Raw genomic sequence first — 25,963 nt, forward strand, 5'->3', positions numbered from 1 at the left:
CGACTTTTTTACACACTGGTACATATCACACGGTTTATGAGCCCACATCCTAACTCTGCTTACCACATCAAGCTAGTCAACAGAAACCTAATGCAACTGTGTCCACTTTGCTCTGAAAGCCTGAAAGGTGGGTGAAGGGTGTGCTTCACCTGAAGAGGGGAGGCTCTGACAGAAAAACTGAAAGCCACACTGAATAACAATAGCTAGTGGGCTTCATGAAAGTAATTTACCTAATTAGAAAAAAAACAAAACAAAGCAAAGCAAAAAACACCACACTTGGAAACACAAACACTCAGAAAAGAAGCCAGACTTTCTATTTTCAGACCTTTTGAAAGTCAAACTCCCAGAGCGAGGTTTGGTTTGTGCGTAAACTGAAAAGAAGTTCCCCGTGATTAGAGAACTGTGTGTGGTGGCATTCAAAAAGCCACAGGTGGTCACCACGTGTGCGGGGACTTCCCTCCAAAGGGCCTATTCGTGGAACTGCAGAGCTTCCTCAGCACGTACAATACTACTGTGTGAGTTTCCCTAACCCCAGGCCAAAGGAAGTCTCTGTCTACACAACCACCAAACTGCCCCCATCTCTCCAAAAACTGCAGGAATGGAGGAGATATTTACCCAAACAAATCAAAATCAGGCATGGAGGTAAAAATAACTGCACGCTGCATACTGATGCACCAGAAATCCTATTTTTCCCATTACCTCCAAATCTACTCAATTTCATTAATGAAAACAACAGAGAGATGGCTATATATGGTTAAATTACTTCAAATATTTGCAGATGTTTGTGTAAATACCTGTTTGTTCCTTCGGGAATTTTATAAAGAATTTAGGCAATAGTTAAAAATAAATTTAAAGTAACTTATCCAGCATTTTACTGTAGATTTGTGAATTCTTACAGACCTACAAAGTAGACATCAAAGTGACCAGACTTCATCAAAATCCACTTGCAGCCTACCAAAGACCAACACTAAGGCGACCTCCCTTTTAAGAGGCTTTGGGGTATCAGCCTAAATACTGAGCCATATCCCAGAAAGCGCTGCTTGAGGAATTACGCCTCAGCAGCACAGAGCTGAATGACACATCTATCACCGTTCAGATGTCTGAAAATGTCAGTAAGCTCTGCCCTCGGCCTATCTACTTTCCAACCTTAATAAAGAGCACAATTTTTTCATGCAAGATAACTTGAAAGGTATCCATAAGAAATGCTGACATTTAAGTAACCATAAAAACAGCAGAAGAGACATCATTGCACTACTAACCCACAAAACCTTTCTATTACATTTACTATCAAGGTCAGGATTTTCTTTATGCCATATTGTTCTGCGTTGCCTAAGGAATAAAGTAATCTTTACTCAGATATCACATTGCGAAACTCAGATGGAGATACATACAGCTACTAGAAGAGTCTGAGCTTTGAGAGCCACGTTCCCTCGCATCCTTGTCCGAGGCAATTTGCCGGGTGATGATCACGTCTATGAAGTTAGCTGCAGTAATGGTAGTCTTCCCTCGGGTCCTTAGCTCTTCCTCATATCTGGATTTTGGAGGAGGCCCTTTATCTTTCCCAGCCTCAGAATAAACTACTGAAGAGTGAGGCTGGGGCTTGCCACTTGGAAAGGCTGAAGAAGTGTACAGACACTGAACAGGTCTCTTCTCCACCTCCAGGGTTTTCTGCTCTAGCTGCTGCTGTTCACTAACTGCTGCTGACCTGCTTCTCAAATTTTCTTCTAACCTGGCAGCTTCATGCTTACTCTCTTTTGTTTTGGAAACATCCATCTGGGGGGCAGAAGCTGCAGCATCCACAAGAGCAGCCAGGGCATCTGCAGCAGTGTTGTAGCGGGAGGTGGGCAGGCCTTGGCTTAGCGAAGGGCCACCCGCAGGCAGTGGCCTGTAAATAAAACCAAACACAGCTGTGAAGGGGGAGGCTCTGTACTTGGGGGGGTGGGGTGTGTGTGTGTGTGCAGTGGGGAGATGGAAGGACAAACTGCAACAACAACAACAAATGTTTAGTGGGTAGTAAATCAGTACTAAAATTACTGCAATCACATACTAAAAAGTGTGTATGCAAGCAAGTGGTGTTTTTTGTTTTTTTATGAAAAAAACAAAACCATACAAAACTTACATGATTCGTAGCTGAGCACTTGGATCCAAAGGTGTAATTACACTGGTTCCATTGGTTCCCTGGAAAACACTGGGTCTCTGCTGCAATATGGTCTCCTGAGCTCGTACTGAAGGGGACGGGGAGCGAACATATCCATGACTGCCGGGTCGGCCAGGCTGTTCTGAGCCTTCAGGGGGCAGAAAAAAACAACAAAAAAAGGCAAGTCATAAGGAAGAAGCTAGAGACAGCAACATTTAGGGACTGTTCATTTCATAATATTCCTAAAATAGGTAAAAGGAACATGAGATAAGAAATTGATATCCCACCTTCTGGCCTTTGTAGAAACTTGTTCTATAAGAGTTTCTTAATAAAGATGCAAGAAAACCACACTAGTAACGTGAAACAAAGGCACCAGCTATCATTTGTCCTTGCCATTTGTGACAAGTTTCTACCTTGATTCCAGAGAGAAACAAAAATAACACTGATAGTGAAGTACAGATCAGGTACATTCGTTTTTCAGCCTTTTCCTCAAACTCTGGTGTGTTTATCATTTCCAAAATCAAATCCGGTGCAGCTTTCTAAGGATCATAATGAACGTAACATACTGCCGCTCCCCGGGTGTCAGGCAGTTTCACTCACCCAGCTCTTCCTGCCCCACTCCTTTCCTGCCCTCCACAAGTACCTGTTTCTCTCACAAACCCTCTTTTTATTTTTTAATCCTCACCTGAGGATATGTTTTTACTGCTTTTTTAAAGAGAGAGAGGGGGAGAGAGACACATCGATGTGAGAAACATCGATAAGTTGTTTTATCGTATACGCCCTGACTGGGGATCAAACCCACAACCTTTTCGTGTAAAGGGCGATGTTCCAACAAAATGAGCCACTGGATAGAGCAGCAAGCCCTCTTTTGACATGAAATCATCTACACTGACCTTCCCAAAAGCGCAGCTCCACAAACTACACTTCTTCAATATTTGAGACTTTTTTTGTTCACCTAACCTTAGCTCTTGACTGGTCAAAACTATTTTACTCAGAAGCCCTCAAATTGCTGCTCTAATCACTTTCTTTTCTTCCACCTCTTGTTCTAAGCCCTCACTCTGACCTTCTTACTCTTTGTCCTCAGAATAGCTAGCAGTCTCAGTATACACCCGTTCTCATAGCAGGTAGCACCTAGGGCAGTTTTTTTTTTGGCAATTTTATCCCTTCTGACCACACATCAGCTCATGTGATTGTTTCTATAGGTTATATTCCCAGGAGTGGAATTGCTATTTAAATGTTTATATCTCTGAAAAGGCTCTCCCCATCTGCACTGCCACTTATAATGTATGAGAACCAGTGTTTCTTCAGACACTGCAACACAGGACATTATCAACCTATGAACTATGGAGAACAAAAATGGTATTTTATTGTGTTAAATCTGCATGTTATCCATCAGTGGGACCACAGATACTTTTAAAATATAGTTCCTGCTGAGGTTATATATCACTTGTACTTGGCTTCCTATACATATATGTCTTCATATCTATGAACCTTTCACTTGGGCTGCTTCCAGCTCCAAGGAGCTCCCCAGCCAGTATCTTCAGGGCCAACTGTAGCCACCAGGAGCCAAATCAAAACACCTTCATCATGAAAACTTCATTTTCCCGTTTAAAATGTATCTCGGCACCATTTCAACTTCTATAGCATTGTTAACTGTACACTTCCCGTAAGGTATGTAATTACTTTCTCTCTTGTAATTCTTGTTTGTCAGAACCTTAGCATCCCCACAATGTCAGACACAATGCCCCGTCGCAGATTACAAACGGGTGTCCACAGAATGACAGAGCCACCCCACTCACTGGGCCGAAGGTAGAGGTCGGAGGAAGCTGCGGCGACCCGTTCCCGCTCCTTCTCCCGCTCCCTTTCACGCTCTCTTTCAGCACTTGCAGCGGCTGCAAGGTGTGTTGAGTGTCCTGTAAAACACATAAATCTGCAACTTAAAGACAAAAATATTAACCTATCAGGTACAATTCAATTTCAAAATTCTTAACTGAAATTTTTTCAAAATGTTTCATATTTAAAATGTAGGAAGTTCATTTTATTATTCTTAGACAATAAATGGAGCCTAACACAAGTTACTTTAGGATATTTCTAGAGTACCTAGTGACAGGCAGGTAGCAATAGCAACTGTTACTAAATATTAAATGAAAAACACAGACCATATGGGGGGAAAGTGCCCCAAATACCTCCAAAGGCTATGCTGTTAATCCTGGAGCGCATGGTCATATCAGAGCGGTGTGTGAGTGTGTGGACTCTTACCTGGAGACATAGAAGCAGAGTTGTATGGCCTGGGAGGGAACGTAATCTGTGTACCAGGAATATAAGTGATTCTGTCCATGGGAGGAGTACTTGTTCCCCCTGGGTGAGGCACTAAAATTGCTGGAGGCATATTGGTCAGATCAATGATTCCTGCTCAAAAGACAAATACAATAAAATAATCTTAAGTATTATTCTAAAGATACAGAACTACACATGGCGTTGTTGTTGTTGTTTATCTCTATAACCCAATGATACACTGTGTTTAGTACAAATAAAGATGTTTAAGAACTTCATCACTTTGTAAGACTTTCTTTGAATCTAGAGAAGGATATGAAATACTCTGCCCCACATGGACTTATGAGACAGAAAACTAGTAAAACAATGACTTCAATATATAGCACAATGACTTGGTTTACTTATTTCAGTGTTCACCAAAATACCCTGTCTCAATACATTACTTTGCCTTCAAGGGCTAAAGGCTATAGAAAAAAGTAATGCCTTCTTTTCTTTCTTTTTTTTTTGCATAGTTTATTCAACAAATTTTTTATTGAGTACCTAGGACACCATGGGTACACACAGTAAGTTCTATGAAATCTGAACTGCGAAGACACAGACCCCTTGTTGCTGGGTACGGGAGACCCAGCTGCTGCTCTCGTGGGGAGAGTCCTCTGGCCACATCTGGGCGCAAGTTCACTTGCATCTGCTGTGAGGTGATGTAGTCGTTTAGGATTGTCTGTCTCGTGTTCTCCATTGCATAAAGCTGGTACTGACTTGGGTAACCTGGTGTGGGGGAAAGCTGTCTCTGAAATAGGTAAGCAGCAGCAGCTGATTGAGAGAATGAGAGAAAGGCATTTCATTTAGTCTAAACATCATTCACAAAAAAGAGTAAGGAAACAACAGTCTATGGCGCTAATGCACACATGCATCATCTTTTATTTAGCATGGGACGGTGCTGAAGAGAGGAAGATGGATTCATTTTAGACCTTGATATATATATATATCAGCAATATTTAATATACACATTCTAATGTCAGATGTAATGGAAAAGGGGAAAGAGAAACTAGACAAAATATGATTATGAACCTTTTACCAGTAGAAAAGGTGCTAAAAAAATTCCCAAGTAGTTTCAATCTTTGCCATGTACCTTTATTATATTTTCACCTGAAGTCTCTACTAGCTGTTTGAAAATAAAATTATTTTTAAAGTACTGATTGTCCAACATGATCAAATGGAGATGTGTGTGAAAACACATTGTGACAAACAGTAACTTTACTTCTATGGGGGTGACAATGACTAGTCCATTAACATTTAATTAGTCCATGTGTTTAGGGAAAGATTAGCAAACTTTTCCTATAAAGGGCAGGTGTCAAAAATCTTATGATCTCTGCCATTGGAGCCACAAACAGAAACAAATGCATGTGGCTATGTGCTAATAAAGCTTTATTTATACCAACAGGCAGGATCAGAATTTTGTCCCCAGGCCATAGTTTGACAACCCTAGGCTAGAAAATGACACAAGATATTAGGAAGGGGTAGGTATGGTAAAAAGAAAAAGGAACTAACACCTCTATCCTCAAAACATTTGTAATCCAGCAAAAACTAAAATATGACAAGCAAATCAAAGTGCAATAAAATAAAGGATTGTAATAAACACTAAATAAAAGTATAAACATTCAACTTTTTCTGAAAGCTTGAGTAAACTACTATATATATATATATATATATATATATATATATATATATATATATTCATATTCTACCTAGAACAACATATGACATATGACAGGTTTTCTGGAATGTTTGCTTCCCATTCATCTAGAATTCCATAGCCAGGTAAGTCTGTCCACGGACTCCATGGGAACTTCTATCTCAGTTCTGGACAGTCCCTAAGGGACTAGGAGTGGACTCCTCTGAAATATTCTCAGTGAACACTTTGATGGCAGTAATACAGCTTTCCGATAAAATATTTTCTACACATACTCTTAGAAAGCTTGGCACACTGGTAATGAAGATTGCTTCCTTAAAGGCCAAGGTAAAACACAAATGTTCTGTGTCCCAATTTCAACTTGAATGATGTAACAAGCAAGAAGAGGTATGAGCAGAAAAAAACATTAGAGTTGAGTCTGAGCAGGCAAGAGGAGGAGGGAGTGGGGCCTGGGAGGGCAGGGTGGAGCCCACACAGCAGGTGGGTCAGGACAGACTTTCCACCAACCTGCTGACTGTGCCCATGGGACTCCTTCCCTTTGCAGAGCAGCTGCCCAGCTCCTGGCACAGCATCACCGTGCCCAGTGCAGACGGCTCTAGAAAACCTAGACACTTGCGCACCTACCAAATTTATATTCACCCACAGTCAGTCTGATCTTTTCAAAAGTTCCTTCTAGCTATACTTGCTACTATAATTATGTAACTTAATGAAATAATCTTTAAATGAGAGAAAAATTAAAAGAGTGGTTTCCCTGGAAACTATTTTGGGAAGAATCAATACAGAAGGTGAATCAAGTATGGACTAGACAATTTTAAAAGACCAGGGGAAAAATCTAGAAGCGTTCTGGATTTAGATTGATTTGAATGACTAAATTCTAACCTCACTTGAAAAACCAAACGTGGAAATGTAAGTGTTTACATAAGAAAGACAATGGTAAGGTTTCAGGTTTCATTAGTAGACCTGGCCTCAGATTAGAACACTGGTAAATGAATGTCTATGTTGTAAATTAAAATGTTTAAGCTATGCCTGTGCCATTTAAAAATAATTCTTCATACACATTAAGCCACTTTTTCAATCAGCTTAAACAAATGCCATCAGATAAAAGGACTTTTGATATACCTATTACTTTTAGTTCTTTAAGGGGTACTGTAATATTTTGTTTCCTGACTTAGATGCTGATAACATGGGGGTGGTACAGCTTGTGAAAATTCAGAGCTGTAAACTAATGATATGTGCAACTGTCTGCATACTGTACTTTAATAAACAGAAGGTTTAAAAAGTCACACAGGTATATTATTTCTTTCCATAAATTAGCACTACCACTGTGCTTACCAGGATCCAGAGCCCTGTGAAACGGCATGGCTGGATCCAGGTGTGCGGGAAGATGGCTCCTATACACCTCTCCTGTGGTGCTGCCTCGATGATGGGGATCAAAAGGACTGTGGCTCACTACGGGGTCCACCCCAGGCACTGGAGACTTCGCTGGTATGCTTTCCCTCTGGGTAGGGGTCAGTGTCGATTTTCTTTCATGATTGATAGATTTGCTAGAAGAAAGTGTAACTGGAAAAAAGAGTCAATATCACAAATTCTTAAAAAAACTTGCTGAGTATGATATTTAACCCTTTCTCAACCAATTAAATACAGACTACAGTCATATAATTTTGATCTTCCCTGTCCACTACACATGCAACATTCAATCTCGCAGAATATGTAAATGTGAAGAACTAGCAGAAGATTTTGAGGTTTGCAGTTTACAAAATACCATGTGGGGGTGAGCATGTACAGTGCGATTGAAACTTTGTGGCCCATGCGCAGAAGTCTGTATTTTGTGGAAGAGCCGGTATTTTGTGGAAGAGCCACACTCAAGGGGCCAAAGAGCCGCATGTGCTCGCGAGCCGCGGTTTGCCGATCTGCAGTTTGCCGACCACTGGTCTAGGGAAAACCTCTGTATACAGTACAGAGGTACTAGCCTTGGTCTCAGGCATCCACTGGGGGTTTTGGAACCACTGTACTATTTTTCTTTGCTCTGTACTTGCAAAAGACTTTCTCATTACCACACCAACCTCCATCATACCCCTACTCTAGCCTCTTCTTGTAGAAATGTTATTCAGAGAGGTTAGAGGATCCCATCAATGCTTATATGCAAACACTTATTGGCCATCACCCTCAACTGTTTTAATAACATAGCAAAACACTGTGATAGGTGATTTATAAGAAATATATATGTGGTCTTCATACATAGTTCCTAATTCATAGCTCCCAAACCCTTCGAATTTCCTAAGTATTAGAGGGACAAAGGTGTCTTGTTATGTTATGAGGTGGTGACTTCAAAGCACCCAGGAGAAGGGGATGACTGGCAGGAGAACCACTCATGTGATTGGAGAGTTGGAACTTTCAGCCCTACTCCCTGACCTAAAGGGAGGCTGAAGGGTAAATCCAATTGTCAATGGCCAGTGATTTAATCAATCGTGCCTACAGAATAAAGCGTTCATAAAAAAGCTAAAGGACTGCCTTCAGAAAGCTTCCAGGTTGGTGGGCAATGGAGGTGCTGGGAGAGAGGCATGGAAGCGCCACACTCCTTATCACATACTTTGCCTATGTTTCTCTGACTTCTGTGAGTTTTAGAAATTAACTGAACCCAAGAAGGGGGCTGTGGGAACCTCTGATTTACTGCCAGTCAGTCAAAAGTACAGGTAACAATCTGGACTAGAGATTGGGAGGGTGTCCTTGGAACCTCCAGTCTGCAGCCAATTGATCAGAAGCAGAAGTGGGTGGGAAAGGAGGAAGGAGGGAAGGGGTCTTGTAGGCTGAACCCTTAGCCTGTGGAATCTGATGCTGTCTCTGGGTACATAGTGTTGGAACGGAGTTGAATTCTTGGATACCCTGCTGATGTCTGAGAGTTGCTTGCTGGTGTGGAGACCCCCTCCACACACACACACCATGTTGGAAACTGGGTCTCAGAATACCCAAAAAACACACACAGAAAATAAATTTTATCGTTTTAGCCATTTTAAAGGGGCAGTTCAGTGGCACTAATATACTCACAACGTTATGCAACCATCGGCACCATCTAATTATTACTTTGATAATATCAACTTGACCATGATCAAACAAATCTGGTCACAACCAAGAAACATATTCTGGTTCATTACATTCCCTTCCAAGTCTCAACTTGCTCAAATATAAAGTGCATTTTCCCTCCTCAAGGCAATTCTTCTTCAAAACTACAGCCAAAAGGTTTTGGATTCACCACCCAACTCAAGCAGGCACTTCCCTCTCTCCTCCCTCCATGCTACTACCACACCTCTCCCAACACCTAAAACACACTTCTTCACAACTCCCGCAGTGTCCAGCCCAGGACCTTCAGCCCTCACATGAGCCCTCAATTAATATGCACTTCAATACAATTTAAAATAAGTGGAAACACTTTTAAGAAGGCGTCAGATTGTTTTAGGGAGCACCTGACAAAAATCAATGTACCCACCAGTAACAAGAACAATAGTTCACATTTACTGAGTCCTTCAAACATGCCCAGCACTATTCTTTTAAAATTCTTTAAACATACGATCTAATTTTATCTATAAAACAATCCAGTGAGGCAGATCTTAATACTATGTTACCATTGTATGGATGAGGAAACACAGGCACAGAAAAAGTAACTTGTCCAAGTTCATGCAGTAAGAACAACCTTAGTTCAAGCCTGAACAGTCTTGCTTCCCAGCCTGAACTTTCATCTACCATAATGATTGCTGCTGAAGAAACAACTGTCAAAACTGACTTCCAGAAAAATTAGGATTAGCTGGAGGGGGTGGAGAGGACACTCTTCAGACTATCCTTATTCTACAGCATTTTTGGACTCCATCACACTCTGCACGTGATTAAAATATTGGGTATCTTACCCACAATTATGTCTACTTTTAATCTGGTAGCCCTCCATAGCCCTAACATCAAGCACAATCTAAAGATCCTGTGACAACGTAAAGCTAACAATTTCACATTTACTACTAGCCATATGTGAAAAAGCGCAATGAAAATGATCAGACAAGGACACAAGAATAGCATACCATCAGAAGTTCTATTCATCATGGGTGAGCCTCTGGACATGGTGTTCTGATAACTCACAGGTGTCCGCCGTGCACTGGAGTCGTCATAAATCCCCGGACTCATCTGTGCTTTGGGAGCTTCATGAAGTGTTGACCTAAGAACTGAGGTGCCAGAGCTTACCACGGATGTATGCCGGGGACGCACTTGCTCGCCCGCTTTCACATCCTCGTATTTTCCCCGTTCTATCACTTTTATGTTCTCTGGCACAATTTCCAGTGGAGGCATTCCACGAGTTAGTTTGCTAGGTCCTGTGATTAAGGATTTGACATTGTGTTTGATGGCAGATTGACCTGAATTGTTGTCAAACTTTATTGGTGTACCCTAAAAGGAAAGAAACAAACATTACAGGTAGCCCAAAGCACCTGAATATTTTCCCATCTAAGGTCTATGTTTGGCTCATGGAAATTACAGTTTGCTATAGTAGTCTTTTTTCTTTTCAATTGCAGTTTATATTCACTAATATTTTGTATTAGTTTCAGGTGTACAGCATAATGATTAGACAGCCACATACTTTACAAAGTGGTCCCTTGATATTTCAAGTACCCACCTGGCACCATACATAATTATTATAATACTAGAGGCCCGGTGCACAAAAATTTGTGCACTTGGGGGGAAGAGGGGATCCCTCAGCCCGGCCTGTGCCCTCTCACAGTCTGGGACCCCTCAGGAGATAACGACCTGCTGGCTTAGGCCTGCTCCCGGGTGGCAGAGGGCAGGCCCAATCCCTAGGTGCAGCCCCTGGTCGGGCTCAGAGCAGGGCCGATTGGGGAGTTGGGGCGCCGCCACTGTCATGCACAGAGCAGGGCGGATCGGGAGGTTGCGATGCCACCCTCAATCACGCTCAGGGTAGGGCTGATTGGGGGGTTGGGGCACCGCCCCCTGTCACACTCAAGGCAGGGTCGATGGGGAGGTTGCGGTGCCACCCCGTCACTCACAGAGCAGGGCCCATCAGGGGGGTTGGGGCTCTGTACTCTGTCATGCACAGAGCAGGGTCGATTAGGGGGTTGGGGAGCTCCCCCCTGTCACGCACAGAGCAGGGCCCATCAGGGGGTTGGGGAGCACCCCCTATCATGCACAGAGCAGGGCTGATCAGGGGGTTGGGGCACCGCACCCTGTCACACTCAGGGCAGGGCGGATCAGGGGGTTGGGGCACCGCACCCTGTCACACTCAGGGCAGGGCCGATGGGGAGGTTATGGCTCTACCCTGTCACACACAGAGCAGGGCCCGTGGGGGTGCGGGGGGCGGGTTGGGGCGCCGCACCCTGTCACACACAGAGCCGCAGGGCGATCAGAGGGTTGGGGAGCTCCCCCCTATCAGGCACAGAGCAGGACTGATCAGGGGGTTAGGGTGCCTTCCCCTGTCATGAACAGAGCAGGGCGGATAGGGAGGTTGTGGCCCCGCCCCCTGTCACACACAGAGCCGCAGGGCGAGCAGGGGGTTTGGGCACTACCCCATCACGCTGATCCCAGTGCCAGGAGGCCTTGCGGCTCCGCTGATCCCGGTGCTGGGAGGCATATTACCCTTTTACTATATAGGATAGAGTCCTGGTGCATGGGTGGGGCTGGCTGGTTTGCCCTGAAGGGTGTCCTGGACCAGGGTGGGGGTCCCCACTGGGGTGCCTGGCCAGCCTGGGTGAGGGGATGATGGCTGTTTGCAGCTGGTCACACACCCTTCAGGGTGGGGGTCCCCACTGGGGTGCCTGGCCAGTCTGGGTGAGGGGCTGAGGGCTGTTTTCAGGCTGGCGGGTGACGGAAGCTCCCAAACGCTCCTTTTTTTCTTTTTTTTTATTCTGGGCCAGCTTTAGCTCTGAGGCTCCAGCTCTTACGCCTCTGAAAGCAGGTATCTGGTTTGTTTCAGTTCTATAATCGAAACACTGTATCAACTCCAGCTCTGAGATCCCGGCTCGCTGAAAGCAGGTTTCTGGGGTTTTGTTTAGCTTCTATATTTATTACAATGTTTCAAACTGCAGGCTCAGAGGCTGGCAAGGCAGGCGGGGAATGTTGGTTTCCTCCGTCACTGAAGCAAGCCTCATGTTAGTTTCAAGCTGCCTGGCTGCCGGCTGCCATCTTGGCTGGCAGTTAATTTGCATATCGCCCTGATTAGCCAATGGGAAGGTTAGCGGTCATACGCTAATTACCATGTTTCTCTTTTATTAGATAGGACTGCTGCCTATATTCCATATGCTATGCTTTACATCCCTGTGACTATTTTGTAACTACCAATTTGTACTTTTTAATCCCTTCACTTTTCACCCAGTCCCCCAAATCCCCTCCCCAGCTATTAACCCTGTTTCTTCTCTGTATCTGTAAGTTTGTTCTGTTTTGTTTGTTCCTTTATTTTATTTTTTAGATTCCACATATAAGTAAAATCATATGGTATTGGTCTGATTTATTTCACTTAGCATAATACCCTCTAGGTCCAACCATGCTGTTGCAAATGATAAGATTTCATTTTTTTAATGGCTAAGAAATATTCCATTGTATATATGTATGACTTTTCTTTTTAATTCTCATCCAAGGAAATGTTTTTATTGATTTTTAAAGAGGAAGGAAGAGAAAGAGAAAGAGAAAGATCAATGTGAAAGAAAAACATACTAAAACCTAGGTATGTGCCCTGATCGCGAATCAACCAACCACCTTTTGGAAAACGGGATGTTCCAAGTAACTGAGCCACCATCTGTTAAAGGGCACTTGGGTTGCTTCATCTTGGCTATTGTATATAATATAGTTCAATGAATATAGGTGTGCACATATTCTTTCAAATTCGTGTTTAGCATTTAGTAATCTTTATTGTCTGTGTGCATGTCTCGATCAAAAGCCCATGGATCCTGAGTTACATACTTTCCCACATTATACACAGCACACTATGAACATAAAAACTAATGATAAAACATACATAAAACTTTCACGCTTACTTCCAAGAGACCTGACCTCAAAAGGACTACTTATTAAGTTGAACTTTTTTAAATGCTTCATAAATATTACAGTCTAAAGTGGAATGATTGGCAAAAAGAACCACAATCCAGTTACCTGAGAGATGGAACCCTCAATTATTGGCCTTGTGCTTTGGACCACTTCTGGAGTTTTCCGGCTTTCCTGAGTTAAAATATCTTGTCGTGGAATCTCGTGAATGGAACGCCCCATTTCTTTGATGGTGGTAATGCCATCATATGGTTTTCCTTTGGTAATGGCACCTTCAAATGCTCGTATGGGAGGACTCTCCCTTTTAATTTGTTTGGGATATTTAAGGCCATCTTCAAAGCTTTCAGTTGTTGCTCTTGGTGTGCCTTCAAATAAGAATTCAAGAAACATACTTATTAAAACAATGCCCATGGTTGCATAAAAATGCCACTGAACTGTACACTTAATTGTTTAAATGGTAAATATTGTTACAATTTTACAATTAAAAAATATTAATGCCTTGTCATCTTGCAGTTTCTAATCAATTTTCTGTTTATAACAGATCTTTAAATATTCATCAGTCATTTTTCAGGGTTGCAAAATTTCATACATCATTCATCACAATACAGACCAGAATGGTTATTACATAACCAAGATATCTCTACATTTAAAAAAAAAGATTAAATATCTAATATTTCAAAGGGGAAAATATCCTGAAAAACATGTTTCACATACTGCAAATTAATGTCAAACTAGTATGACAGTGAGGGAGCCACAACAAACAAGCAAAATGTTTACCCTGCATTATGGAACCAGAGAGCACAGTCCTTTCTTTGAGGTCAGAATGAGGGCTCCCCCTGGGCAATGCTCGGCATATCAGTCCTTCAAAACAAGAAAGCAATTCAAGTATTAAACACAATGTGTATGTCAATCCACATGTACTTATACTGTCCTTAGAGTATATGTTTTTGATAAAAGCTCTATGGAGAAAGGGGTATCATTGTAAACTATGTATGGTGCCAGGTGGGCACTAGACTTATCTGGGGGATAACTTTGTAGATTATATAAATGTCTAAGCATTATGCAGCACATCTGAAACTAATATGACATTGAATATCAACTATATTGAAAAAAAAGGGGGGATATTTTAAATTTGTGAGCTATTCAGAAGCATGTCATGGAATAAAAGTTGGAAGTACCACTATTCCTTTTTAAATCTCTTCCTAATAGAAAATGGGCACAAAAGACATCTATTAGAGGTCAAAAAGGAAAGAAAGACACTTTCAAAGCTAAATCTAAAATCCTAATGCTTCTTTATCAAGGTGAGAGAAAATACAAAGGGACTGAAAATCATGTTAACTCTGAAATATCTGTAAGAAAGAGAAAACATGAAAAATAGATAACTCGAAAGTATATAAAACATTAAATGAAACATGCAAATCAAAATTAAAGCATTATAAAGAAGCTCTTAATAAGCTTCATGTTCTTTGTGTACAGGGTGGGGCAAAAATAGGTTTACAGTTGTTCATATGGAAAATAATGCAATAATTAATAAATAATACAAGAATAAATTCTATTTCACATACAACTTTGTCCCACCTTGTATTGCTGATAAGTCGAGGGGTCCTTACCCTGTTTTTAGTATTTCATCCCGAGTAAAATTAAACAGTTGACGTAGGTTAAGAGTTCAAGAAAGTGAGTCATTAAGAAAAAAACCCAGCCCGGCCGTGGTTGCTCAGTGGTTGAGCATCAACCTATGAATCAGGAGGTCACGGTTTGATTCCTGGTCAGGGCACATGCCCTGGTTGTGGGCCCCATCCCCAGTGTGGACCATGCAGGAGGCAGCCGATCAATGATTCTTTCCCATCACTGATGTTTCTTTCTCTCTCTCCCTCTCCCTTCTTCTCTGAACTCAATAAAAATATATTTAAAACAAAACCAAACCATACTATCATTTAATGAATGCATATCATAAGATCAGCACAGGATGGATGCCTGTCTCTAACAATGGTAGGGTACAATCCCCTAATTGACAGAAGAGAAAAGAGGTTCAGAGAAGGGGAAGCTGGGATTCAAATACATGTCTTTGCTCTATCCATTACACCACTTTATCTGCCTCGCAATACAAAGTTCTAATGAATTTTACATTTTTAAATTCATTTATCTCAAACAGAAAAAAATCTACAAATTATATGAGAATTTTTATAGTCACCTACAATGTGACCAATTATGTTTAATTTTTACTTCCCTCCACTGTCATGTAGCACCTGATTTATATGTCAATATGAATAGGAAGTTAATTTCATATTAATACAGCATCTATTTTATACAGTATACATATTAGTAATATACAACCTAACCCAACAATGCACATTTACTAGACCAAATTAAATGTATCTAAATGCTGTTCTGGAAATAAGATTTTACCCTCTAATGGTGCTGACACGGGAGACTCCCTCATTGACAACCCTTGCTTTATATTTCCTTCCACTGATTCATAGCTTCTTTTCAAACTGATTTCATGAGCTGTTCTTGGACTCCTTGTCCCTTCTCGGGCATTCTTAATATCTGCAAAATATAGGAAAAAGAATTGCTCAGACAGAGCTCAAGGCCCATTGTACAGTAAGAAAGTTATTATAATTTCATAGTCTATCTTATAAAAATAATAATATAAAAACTAGTCTTAACCAACAATATACATCTGTGCAAATGATATTTATAAAAATGTTTTTGGTCATTCAAATATATTTATTGAGTTCAGGCTTACAGATAAGGTTAACAAATTAAGTCCCTTTGTCCATGAAACTTACTTAATAGTAGCAGATACAGATAAGTTACTAGGTAATTACTACAGAGTATAAGTAGTACTATGAAAGAGAAGTACAATGTGCTATAAGAATGCTGGCAAGAAACCTAACACTTAAAGGTATAGGTAAGATTGCCTAGAAAAAGTAATGTTTAAGCTGAGAACTGAATGACAAAAGTTACTTAAGTCAAAAGTAAAGGGAGAGCCCTGGCTGGTGTGGTTCAGTGGTTGGAGTGTCAATCTGCACACAGAGCGTCTTGGGTTTCATTCCCGGTCAAGGGAACATACCTGGGTTGCAGGTTCCATCCCAGGCCCAGTCGGGGCGCACGCGGGAGGCAACCAATCGATGTGTCTCTCTCACACAGATGTTTCTCTCTATCTATCTCTATCTCCTTCCCCCACTCCCTTCCTTCCATGCTCTCTCTAATAAAATAAAATAAAATCATTGGGAAAAATATCCTTGGGTGAGGATTAACAACAACAAAAGAGGTGGCACAGGCCAAGGGAACAATGAACACAAAATCCCGAGGGAAAGACAGAGTATGATACATTAAAAGAACTTAAATTCAGCCCTGGCTGGGTAGCTCAGTTGGTTAGAGTATCATCCAGATACACCAAGGTTGGGGGTTCGATTTCTAATCAGGGCACATACAAGAAGCAACCAATGAATGCATAAATAAGTAGAACAACAAATCAATGTCTCTGTCTCTTCCCACTCCCTTCCTCTTTCTCTTTCTCTTAAAAAAAAAAGGAGGGGGGGACTTAAACTCAGTTAATGGCCAATGTATAGAGTGAAGTTGGGAAGAAGAGTGCAGGGGGAGTAACTGCAAAGGGCCTAAGGGGAAAAGTGAGAAGGGAACAATCTGAAGAGATAAGCTGGAAGCAGATCATAGAAGGGTGATTAAGCCAAGGTAAGGGATTTATGATGACCTTAAAGGCAATGGAGAGTCCAGCAGGAAGTGACATGATGTACAGTTCTGACTATGGGTTAAAACTGAAGGCAGGGAGATCAGTTAGGCAGCTACTTAGCCATCCAGATGACAGATGACAGAAACAGTGGGGAATAAAATGAAATGGACAGATTCCAGAGACTTTAGGGAAGAGAAGAGAAACAACTTTGTGACTGGTTGGTTGGATGTGGAAAGCTTCAAACGGAGGAGTCAAAGATCACGTTCAGATTTCTGTCTTAGACAAGGTACATTAATTTTCTTGCCCCAGAAACAAAATGTAAACCAATATATGCCAGAATGTTAAAGCAACAAAGGAGGAAGGAAATAAGAAAGTTACCATATACCTTGTGTCAGGCACTGTGTGCTCACATACTTTATTTCTTTATATTTGAAGAGAAAGGTAAAGCATGACTAGTGACCACTCAGGTCACAAAAACAATTGCAAATGAGAACTCAAATCTAGCTCATCACCTGGCTTTTATAAAAAGAACTTAGTCATTCTTATAAAATCATAACACTGGGAAAATATAACTTAAGAATACATCTAAAGAATTATTTTCTTATAGACATTAAAATAGTTATATTTAAGGAGAATTTAAATTCAATATTCTTCCAGGATCATCAGACTATCATCTACTCCCTAATGCTTAACTCATAAAATAGGAATCACTTTAAAATAAGTGTGGTTCTATTAAAGATAACAAAGAGCCTTTTCCTAGGCTAAATCAACAAATTAGAGTTGATGTTAGCTACACTTATGTGACACTTACTATGAGGTTTTCACTGTTCATCACTTTTCATTGACTGTCTCAGTTAATTTTTCATAAACATTTCATGAGAAGGTACTATTACCAACCCCTTTTACACAGAGGAAACTTGTGCTCAGGGAAGGGAAACTGACTTCCCTAAAGCAAGTATGTGGAGCATCAGAGGCCATGTTTTTAGTCACATGTTGTAGTATTGGCTTCATTGTATAGACATAATACTTACTATCATAAGATAAGATGTGTCCACTTTTGCCTTCATAAATAACATGGCCTTTGGATGCAGCTTCCTCTCTGCCTTTCTCAGGACTGCTCTCTTCGGTTATTCTAGAAATGGGCCCCTTCACCAAAGCCTCAGTTGGTATGCCAGCCTGGGACAGAGCTGGGGTACCCTGCCATCAAATCAAACACAAGTACCAGAAAAGTCACTCAAGTTTAGTAGAAATGCAAGATACCTAAAATTTAATCTACCACACCGAGAGTCAAACCAACCCATATTTCCAAAGAAGAAAAAACGAGCACATGACAGAAAATCAGACATTAAGTTTCTATAAACATAAAAAAATACTATATATCTTTATCCTTGAACACTGACACAAAAAAACCTCTTAAAATGTTGATAAATATGAGTTGAACCAGCTTTCTTCGACAGTGTGAAGTTAAACCTTTATAAAGGCACTTAAATGGAGAAAGAAAAAAACTGTGTTAAGGCCTAAAATCATGCAAAATTTATTAAGTTTCTTCAAAATTTCTAATAAAAATAAGATAAAAATAATAATAAAATAAAATAAAAATAATAAAAATAAGATAAATTAAGTTGTAACTTTCAGAATACCACAACTTTCTCTTATAATGTGGTAAGAGGAATAAAGAACTTTCAATTCTCAAACTTCTGCTGGGTTAGACCCCTAGTCATCAGTAAGAGAAAAGGAAGAAAAATTCAGATGGCTCCATTTTGTGATATGGATTCAGTTTAGGTCCTATCATCTTTTGGGTTGCCTATGACCATGGTTCTTTTTACCTTTCCTTTGAACAATAAACCCTTCCTTCTAGGAAAATCATTCATGAAATCTAATATGTAAAGTACTTGGCACAAGTGAACTGCTTGGGATGAAATGGAAGTGGAAGGGCCAGGCCAAGCTCACTCACACATTTTGAGTTCTCAAAATTCTAGACAGCACAATTTGAAATGACATGCTTACAGCAGGAAGAATAATGAGACCAATACATTTCCTCATTTAGCAATTAAGTTAGCTCAGTAGCAAACATCTGGAAGTTCTTCATACCTACTTTGAAAGTGCCCATGTCAGACTGATTTAAAAATAAACAGATAAAGCCTAGCCTCATTTGATATAGTTCATTCTGTCTTCCTACCCACAGTTTGGATACTAGAGTGAAAATGAAGAAAAAAAAATAATATGCATAGGCCATTTACTTTTCTTCTGTTTACATTAAAGCATTTGCTTATTCTACAAACTAATTTCAGGGGAACATATATTTTGGTCAAATGTGAAAGGAGAGATCTGAATTGTATGTAACTTTCTAGATTACTATATGCTATCTCCTATAAACCAGCGGTTGCCAACCTTTCGGACCTCACGGACCACCAGTGGTCCAGAGACCACTGGTTGGCGACCACTGCTATAAACCATGTCTTAAGGAGGAATCACTGGGAGATCTTATTAAATGGAGTATCTGATTCAATAGGTCTAAAGTGGGGACTGAAAATTCTGCATAATTTAACAAGCTCCCAGGTGATGCTGATGCTCTGGGACACAAACCATACTTGGTCAGCAAGGTCCAAGAGCATGGGTCTCAAATGGGCATGCAGCAGAATCACCAGAGGGCTGAAAAACCCAGTTTCGCCCTAACCGGTTTGGCTCAGCGGATAGAGCATCAGCCTGTGGACTCAAGGGTCCCAGGTTTGATTCCGCTCAAGGGCATGTACCTTGGTTGCGGGCATATACCCAATAGGGGGTGTGCAGGAGGCAGCTGATCGATGTTTCTCTCTCATCAATGTTTCTAACTCTCTATCCCTCTCCTTTTCTCTCTGTAAAAAATCAATAAAATATATTTTAAAAAAAACCACACAAAACAAACAAACAAACAAACAAAAAACCAGTTTGCTGGGTCTCCTCCCCATGGGTGAGATTTCAGTACATCTGGGGTGGGGCCTCATTTATATGTCCAACAATTTCTCAGGAGACACTGATGCTGCTGATCTAGGGACCACACTTTAACAACCACTGTCCTAGGAAACAGGAACAAAGGACAAGGAGGAGGAATAGAACAGAAAACCTGTGACAGGTACAATGTGCAAAATACAGAACTCTGTTTATAATAATTTCCTAACATAGAATTTTCCATTCCCAGATTTATATTAATAAAGAGGCTAAGGAGTAAAAAAAACTAAAAAAATTTTTAAAAAAGAGGCTAAGGAGTGTATTACATTTCAAATTAAAATTAACATTTAAGTGAGGAAAATACCTTTTAGTACTCAAAATTGGCAATTTATTTAGCTGAAAATTAGAAGATACTTGATTTTTGGTGCTTTTGTCAATGCCATCCATATTTCCTAGTTTAGCATTAGATTCTAGCAAGGCAGCTTACATAGTAAGATTACAAACCTTTCAAATGAACCACAGCTTATAGTCAAAATAATCACATTAATGACTTTATGCAGACAGTTTATGGATCTGGGATTTATCATCACTGAAACCCAGTCCCAATACCCAGAACAATGAACAACTTAATCACAAAGCTATACAGCCGGACAGCCAAAGCTCTTGAGACTTTTCCTCCAGTGTTCTCCGCATTTTAGGAATGATCGTAACTAACCTGAGTGATAGAGCCCCGTAGTGATGGGATGCTTTCCACGGAAATTTTGCTTGTTGGAGTACCCCGGGTGATACTTCCTTCTTGAGTGGCTCCTGTGGTACCTGAATAACAACAAAATCATTGGCAAATTATATCCTCTACAGCAAAGAAAACACACAAACATCACCCCATACTGGGGAGAGAGATAAGAGAAGGAAATAGCAGCACACAAAAAAATTTTTTGTTTTCTTGAAATGTACTTTTAAAGTAATATTGCACTTATTACAAAGGACTGCTGAAATATGGAATTTCAAAGTTCTTAAGTCATTCTTATATGGAAAGAAAACTTAAAGTTAGTATTTAAAGGCTCTAACTTAAAAACCCACCATTAAAACATACCAATTACTTACTTTAATAAATTAATTGGGGACAAAAGTTTAATATTTCTGCCGAACAGCATATTTTTACCTCTGACCACTCCTTCATGTTGCGCCCTGACCAATAAACCCTCAGGTTGTGAGTTTTGGCTTCGGGGAGAAAATTCTTCCTGCTTGATATAGGGCACAGTAGCTATGGACCAAAGCAAAAGAAAAATGTAGAAATCAACTGCTGAGTTACTGACTATGATGCTATAAAGGCAGAAACATGATGAACAGTTACTCACTGACCTGCTTTGGCAGATTCCTGTTGCCGTGGTAGTCCAAGAGAGATAGAGCCCACTGAGGGCTTAGTGGTTTCTTGAGGGTAGGAAGCCTGATTATGAGAAGTCAAATAAGTGCCAGGTGTTCCCTAAAAATAATATTAAAAGTCCAAAATAACAGTGTCTTTTCGCAAGGTCCAGTACAAAGTTAATGTTCACACTGATGTTTATAAAAATTTATACCCCCAATGCCCAAATATTAAAATAGATATTTATAAAGCAAGAAAATCCTTATATGGCCAAGTAATCTATGCTTACATGGTCAATTAATTAAATGTTAACTAATACAAAATTAATAAAATGGTCAAATTTTAAAATATCTACACTCACATGGTAAATTCATTTATGCTTACATGGTCAATTAAGCAGTGATGAAGGAGGCAGGAATATACAATGGGGAAAAGAGTTTCTTTGTAAACTGAGCATATACATGCAAAGAAAAAAAAGAAGCTGACTACTTTCTTACATCACATACAATAATAAACTCAAAATAAATTAGTCCTTTGTAGCCATAAGTGTCTATAGACGCAAGTGGCAGACCGTCCCCACACACTACGCGCGTCTATCACCGCAAACCTCGCATATCAACTCTGGTCACCCAATTTTAAAATCAGATTTGTTAGTGACATCCCTGGGTTTGTAGAGAAAATTATGGTAACTTAAATTTGTAAATATTCCAGCACATATGGAAGAAATGGGCATGGTTTCTGTTTTGGACACGTGGCAGTTAACTGGTTAAAGACTTAAATATAAGACTGAAACCATAAAACTCCTAGAAGAAACCATAGGCAGTAAATTTTTTTTTATTTTATTCTTAGCAATATATTTTTGAATATGTCTCCTCAGGCAAGGCAACAAAAGCAAAAATAAACAACTGGGACTATATCAAACTAAAAAGCTTTTACAGAACAAGGGAAATCAACAAAACATCAAAAAAGGCAACCTAGCTAACAGAGAATTGTTGTCCATTCTAGAACTTCTATAACCTAGTAACAAAAAGACCAAATAAAACTTGTTAAGACTTAAACAGTCACATCACAATCAGATGTGCAAAGAGCCAATAAGTATATCGAAAAGTGCTCAACCTCATTTGTTGCCAGAGAAATGCAAAATAAAACTACAAAAACATTACACACCCCCTAGATTACATATACCCAGCAATTCCACTGTCAGAATTATACAAAATAAATGAAAACATATGCCTACAAAAAGCCCAGAAAAAAATGTTCCTATCTGTTGTATTCATAGTAGCCATAAACTAGAACAGTTCAGGTTTCCATCAGCAAGGAAATGGATAACAAACTGGTATGCTCATACAATGGAGTAGTCAGCAATAAAAAGGAAGAAACTACTGATTACACAAAAGCCTGGATAAATTCCTAAAACCACTATGCTAAGTTAAAGACAGACACAGTACACACTGTGTAATTCCATTTATATGAAGTTCTGGAAAAGGCAAAACTAATCTATGACAATAGAAAGCAGAACAGTGGTTGCTTCAGGCATTGGAAAAGGAGACTGCTCAGAAAAGGGCAAGAGAAAATATTCTGAAGTGACAAAATTGCTCTATAACCTTAGCATACGTAAATAGAATCTTTAAAAGTAACATTTTACTGTCACTGGAGGTGCACGACAGTAAAAACTGAGTGAGCCATTAAGATCAGATCATGTTAAAAAAAAAAGAAAGATATATATTGGCCAAAGTCAGAATAAACTAAGGCTTGCCCATTATCTAAGATTTAACATGTAGAGCCTTTATAATAGTTAGTCAACAGATATTCTAGTTACTTGACAACACTCCATTTTCACTTCCATTACACTAGGCTTCAGAGCACACATGCCTTTTGTAAATTAAACCAGACAGTGTGCCGGAGCCCACGATCTGGGCCTGTAACTCACACAAACTTCCTGGGCATGGCATGGAGTACAGTGATTGCTGCATTTTCTGGTCATATATAAACAGATTTTTATTTATTAGGATTTTGACAGATCAGTATGAGGAGGGAAAATTTTTATTAAAGCCATATTCACCAGGAAAAGCTACTTGGGAAGAGAAGCCATTTTACCTGTGAGATGGAGCCTCCCAGTATAAAAGATGGTTTTTCTGAAGCCACTGTGGTTTTGGATGACGGGATGAGAGGAGGAGGTGGCCTAGTGGGTCGCGTTGTTGGAAGCCGAACCCCTTCAGGGAGATTAGTTATCACGTGATGTGGAGTAGGCTGGAGGACTTTTAAAAGGAAGAAAAAAATGATTTAAAATAGTCAATTTGCCAGTCTGCAACATTTTACCTATCACAGTCATTCCTAAATTTTTGAATCAAAAATTAGAATATAAGTGCAAGATGAAGCTGAGGATGAACATTTCTATTTTAAACCTCCCTGTCACTTTAATTAAACCTGTATACACATTCAGGTCACTAATGGTATTTGTGAGGTTGAAATATTCAACTCCCCATCAAAGCAGAGCTTCCAAGTAAATGTTCATTTCAAACTATTTCTGTGTAGCATATGTAGACAGAATCTTTAATAATTTTTTCTATCACTCTTTGGATCTCACAATGGAGGTGAGATAAAAGAGTGCTTCTTAGGGATAGTTGATATTCCAACTTTGGAGAAGATACTGACATGATTGACAACTAATTATATAATCTCTATGCACCTCTCATAAGTTGAGAAACATTTACTGATTCTAGCTCTCTCAGACTCTTGAATTTCTGCGATAGGTGGGGGAGAATGGAGATCTCAAGTTTTTTTATAAAGTACATGTACTCTTAAGAGAAAAGCCAGTCCAATGTCACAGTATACATGTGCCAACATAAATTTCCCAGTGGCCCAGTGAATCTCAACTGAATATAACTAACTAGAGTCCTGGTTCATGGATTTGTGCACATTGAAAGGTAATTATTTTGAAGGTGTTTGGCGGGGTGGGCCTGGGCGAGAGGGGCTGGACACGCCCTGGAGCCAACCTCTGGTGGTCCCTCCCAGGCTGGCCACAACTGAGGTGGTGTCTCTGGAGTGAGCAGGGTCCCTCCGGCAGGTAAGTTCCCTTGACCTGGCCTGAAGGGATAGGGCAGAAACCGGCAGTCTGACATTCCCTGAGGGGTCCTGGATTGCGAGAGGGCACTCTGCAAAGTTGCTGTCGCTCCGCAGCTCCTGCATTGAGCATCTGACCCTTGGTGGTCAGTGCACGTCATAGCTACTGGTGGCTCGGCTGGTTGGCTGGTCACTTAGCCTTTTATATATTAGAGGCCCAGTGCACGAAATTTGTGCACGGGTGGGGGTGGGGGGGAGGGCGGTGGCGCGGAGGAACCCTCAGCCCAGCCTGCACCCTCTCCAATCTGGGATCCCTCTCACATCCAAGACTGCTGGCTCCCAACCGCTTGCCTGCCTATCTGCCTGCCTGATTGCCCCTAACCACTTCTGCCTGCCAGCCTGATCACCCCCTAACCACTTCCCTACCAGCCTGATTGACACCGAACTACTCCCCTGCCGGCCAGGTCGCCCCCAAGTGCCCTCCCCTGCAGGCCCGATTGCCCCCAACTGCCCTCCCCTGCTGGCCCGGTCACCCCCAACTGCCCTCCCCTGCAGGCCATCTTGTGGCCACATGGAGGCGGACATCTTTGACCACATGGAGGCGGCCAACTTGTGTTGGAGTGATGGTCAATTTGCATACTGGTCATGACCAATTAGCATATCTGGTCATGACTAATTAGCATACCTGGGCTAATTAACATATCCCTCTCCTATTATATAGGAATAGATGATGGAATGCAGAAAAACAAAGTAATTTTGAAAAGGCAAGGCCATACCCTGGAACAGCACTTCATTGACAAGATTAAATCACCCATGTCTAACATCAGTAGGTAGATGGCCAGTAGCCACTGTACTGAGGAACGATATTTGTTTACCTGGTGGGACACTTACAGGGAGCTGCCCTCCTACCGGGCTGTGGAGCGGCTTTACTGAACTCTCGCGGAGAGAACCTATGGGGTGGTGCTGACCATGCTCCAGTATTGTACACACATGCTTCCTGCTCTAGAGCACGTCTGACCTCAGCATAAGGCATAGAGGCAACTGATTTTCCTATGAAAGTTAAAGTTATCAAAATAAGGGAAGAACCACAAATTGAAATAGTAAATGTGAAAGAACCAAGCCCACACCATCCAGGGCTAATGTCAACCGTATGCTAATGTCAAGGTCTAAATAAAAATCCTCCAGAGAGGTTAAGAAACCCTATAAATCTAAATCTTCTGAGTGCATACACCATCACTATGACCTAATAAAATCCTCAAAAATTCAATTACTTTTTTCCCTGCAAAAGGAAAAAAACCTTCTCTTTACTCTGATTGGGAAACAGGCAAACATCAGATTATCCAGCCATTCTGTAAATTCAAGTCTGGCCTGAATTAGAGGTCAGATATCTGAGGATTCCAAATCTTATAATTAGCCCAATTAAGCCCACTGCTTAATCTGCAGAGCAATAAATGTTATAGGAAATGAAAGATGCTTTTCAAAAGGTGCAGTCAAACTAACCCAAGAAACAGGCTTATAAAATTATAAATTTTACTGCAATAATGCTAATGAAAATTACTCTGCATAATTTATTTCCACATAAAGTATAAAAAAAACTTTAAGCATTTTAAGGATAGCCCTGGCCGGGTAGTTCAGTTGGTTACAGCATCACCCTGATACACTAAAGTTGTGGGTTCAATTTCCAGTCAGTGCACATATATCAACCAATGAATGCATAAATTAAGTGGAACAGCAAATCGATGTTTCTTGCTCTCTCTCTTACCCCTTCCTCTCTAAAATCAATTAATT

At 40.6% G+C, this 25,963-nt stretch overlaps 1 protein-coding gene across 22 annotated transcripts in view; it reads right to left on the reverse strand.

Moving 5' to 3' along the window:
* Nucleotides 1–25,963, reverse strand: part of NCOR1 (nuclear receptor corepressor 1) — a 231,918-nt gene that overhangs the window by 22,147 nt on the left and 183,808 nt on the right. For 18 of the 22 annotated variants that reach the window (XM_036296348.1, XM_036296347.1, XM_036296344.1 and 15 more), the window contains 15 exons: nucleotides 23,210–23,370; nucleotides 21,112–21,232; nucleotides 20,912–21,013; nucleotides 20,465–20,565; nucleotides 17,853–18,018; nucleotides 15,534–15,674; nucleotides 13,905–13,988; nucleotides 13,236–13,492; nucleotides 10,166–10,526; nucleotides 7,434–7,661; nucleotides 5,012–5,221; nucleotides 4,397–4,546; nucleotides 3,937–4,050; nucleotides 2,120–2,285; nucleotides 1,392–1,885 (listed from right to left, as the gene is read on the reverse strand). In XM_036296348.1, the coding sequence (XP_036152241.1) occupies nucleotides 1,392–1,885; nucleotides 2,120–2,285; nucleotides 3,937–4,050; nucleotides 4,397–4,546; nucleotides 5,012–5,221; nucleotides 7,434–7,661; nucleotides 10,166–10,526; nucleotides 13,236–13,492; nucleotides 13,905–13,988; nucleotides 15,534–15,674; nucleotides 17,853–18,018; nucleotides 20,465–20,565; nucleotides 20,912–21,013; nucleotides 21,112–21,232; nucleotides 23,210–23,370 (2,856 nt within the window). The remainder of the gene's footprint in view (nucleotides 1–1,391; nucleotides 1,886–2,119; nucleotides 2,286–3,936; nucleotides 4,051–4,396; nucleotides 4,547–5,011; nucleotides 5,222–7,433; nucleotides 7,662–10,165; nucleotides 10,527–13,235; nucleotides 13,493–13,904; nucleotides 13,989–15,533; nucleotides 15,675–17,852; nucleotides 18,019–20,464; nucleotides 20,566–20,911; nucleotides 21,014–21,111; nucleotides 21,233–23,209; nucleotides 23,371–25,963) is intronic. The other 4 variants (XM_036296355.1, XM_036296354.1, XM_036296349.1 and 1 more) reach the window with 3 other exon arrangements.

Source organism: Myotis myotis, unplaced genomic scaffold, assembly GCF_014108235.1.
Source record: "Myotis myotis isolate mMyoMyo1 unplaced genomic scaffold, mMyoMyo1.p scaffold_m19_p_29, whole genome shotgun sequence".
NCBI classification, from domain to species: Eukaryota; Metazoa; Chordata; class Mammalia; order Chiroptera; family Vespertilionidae; genus Myotis; species Myotis myotis.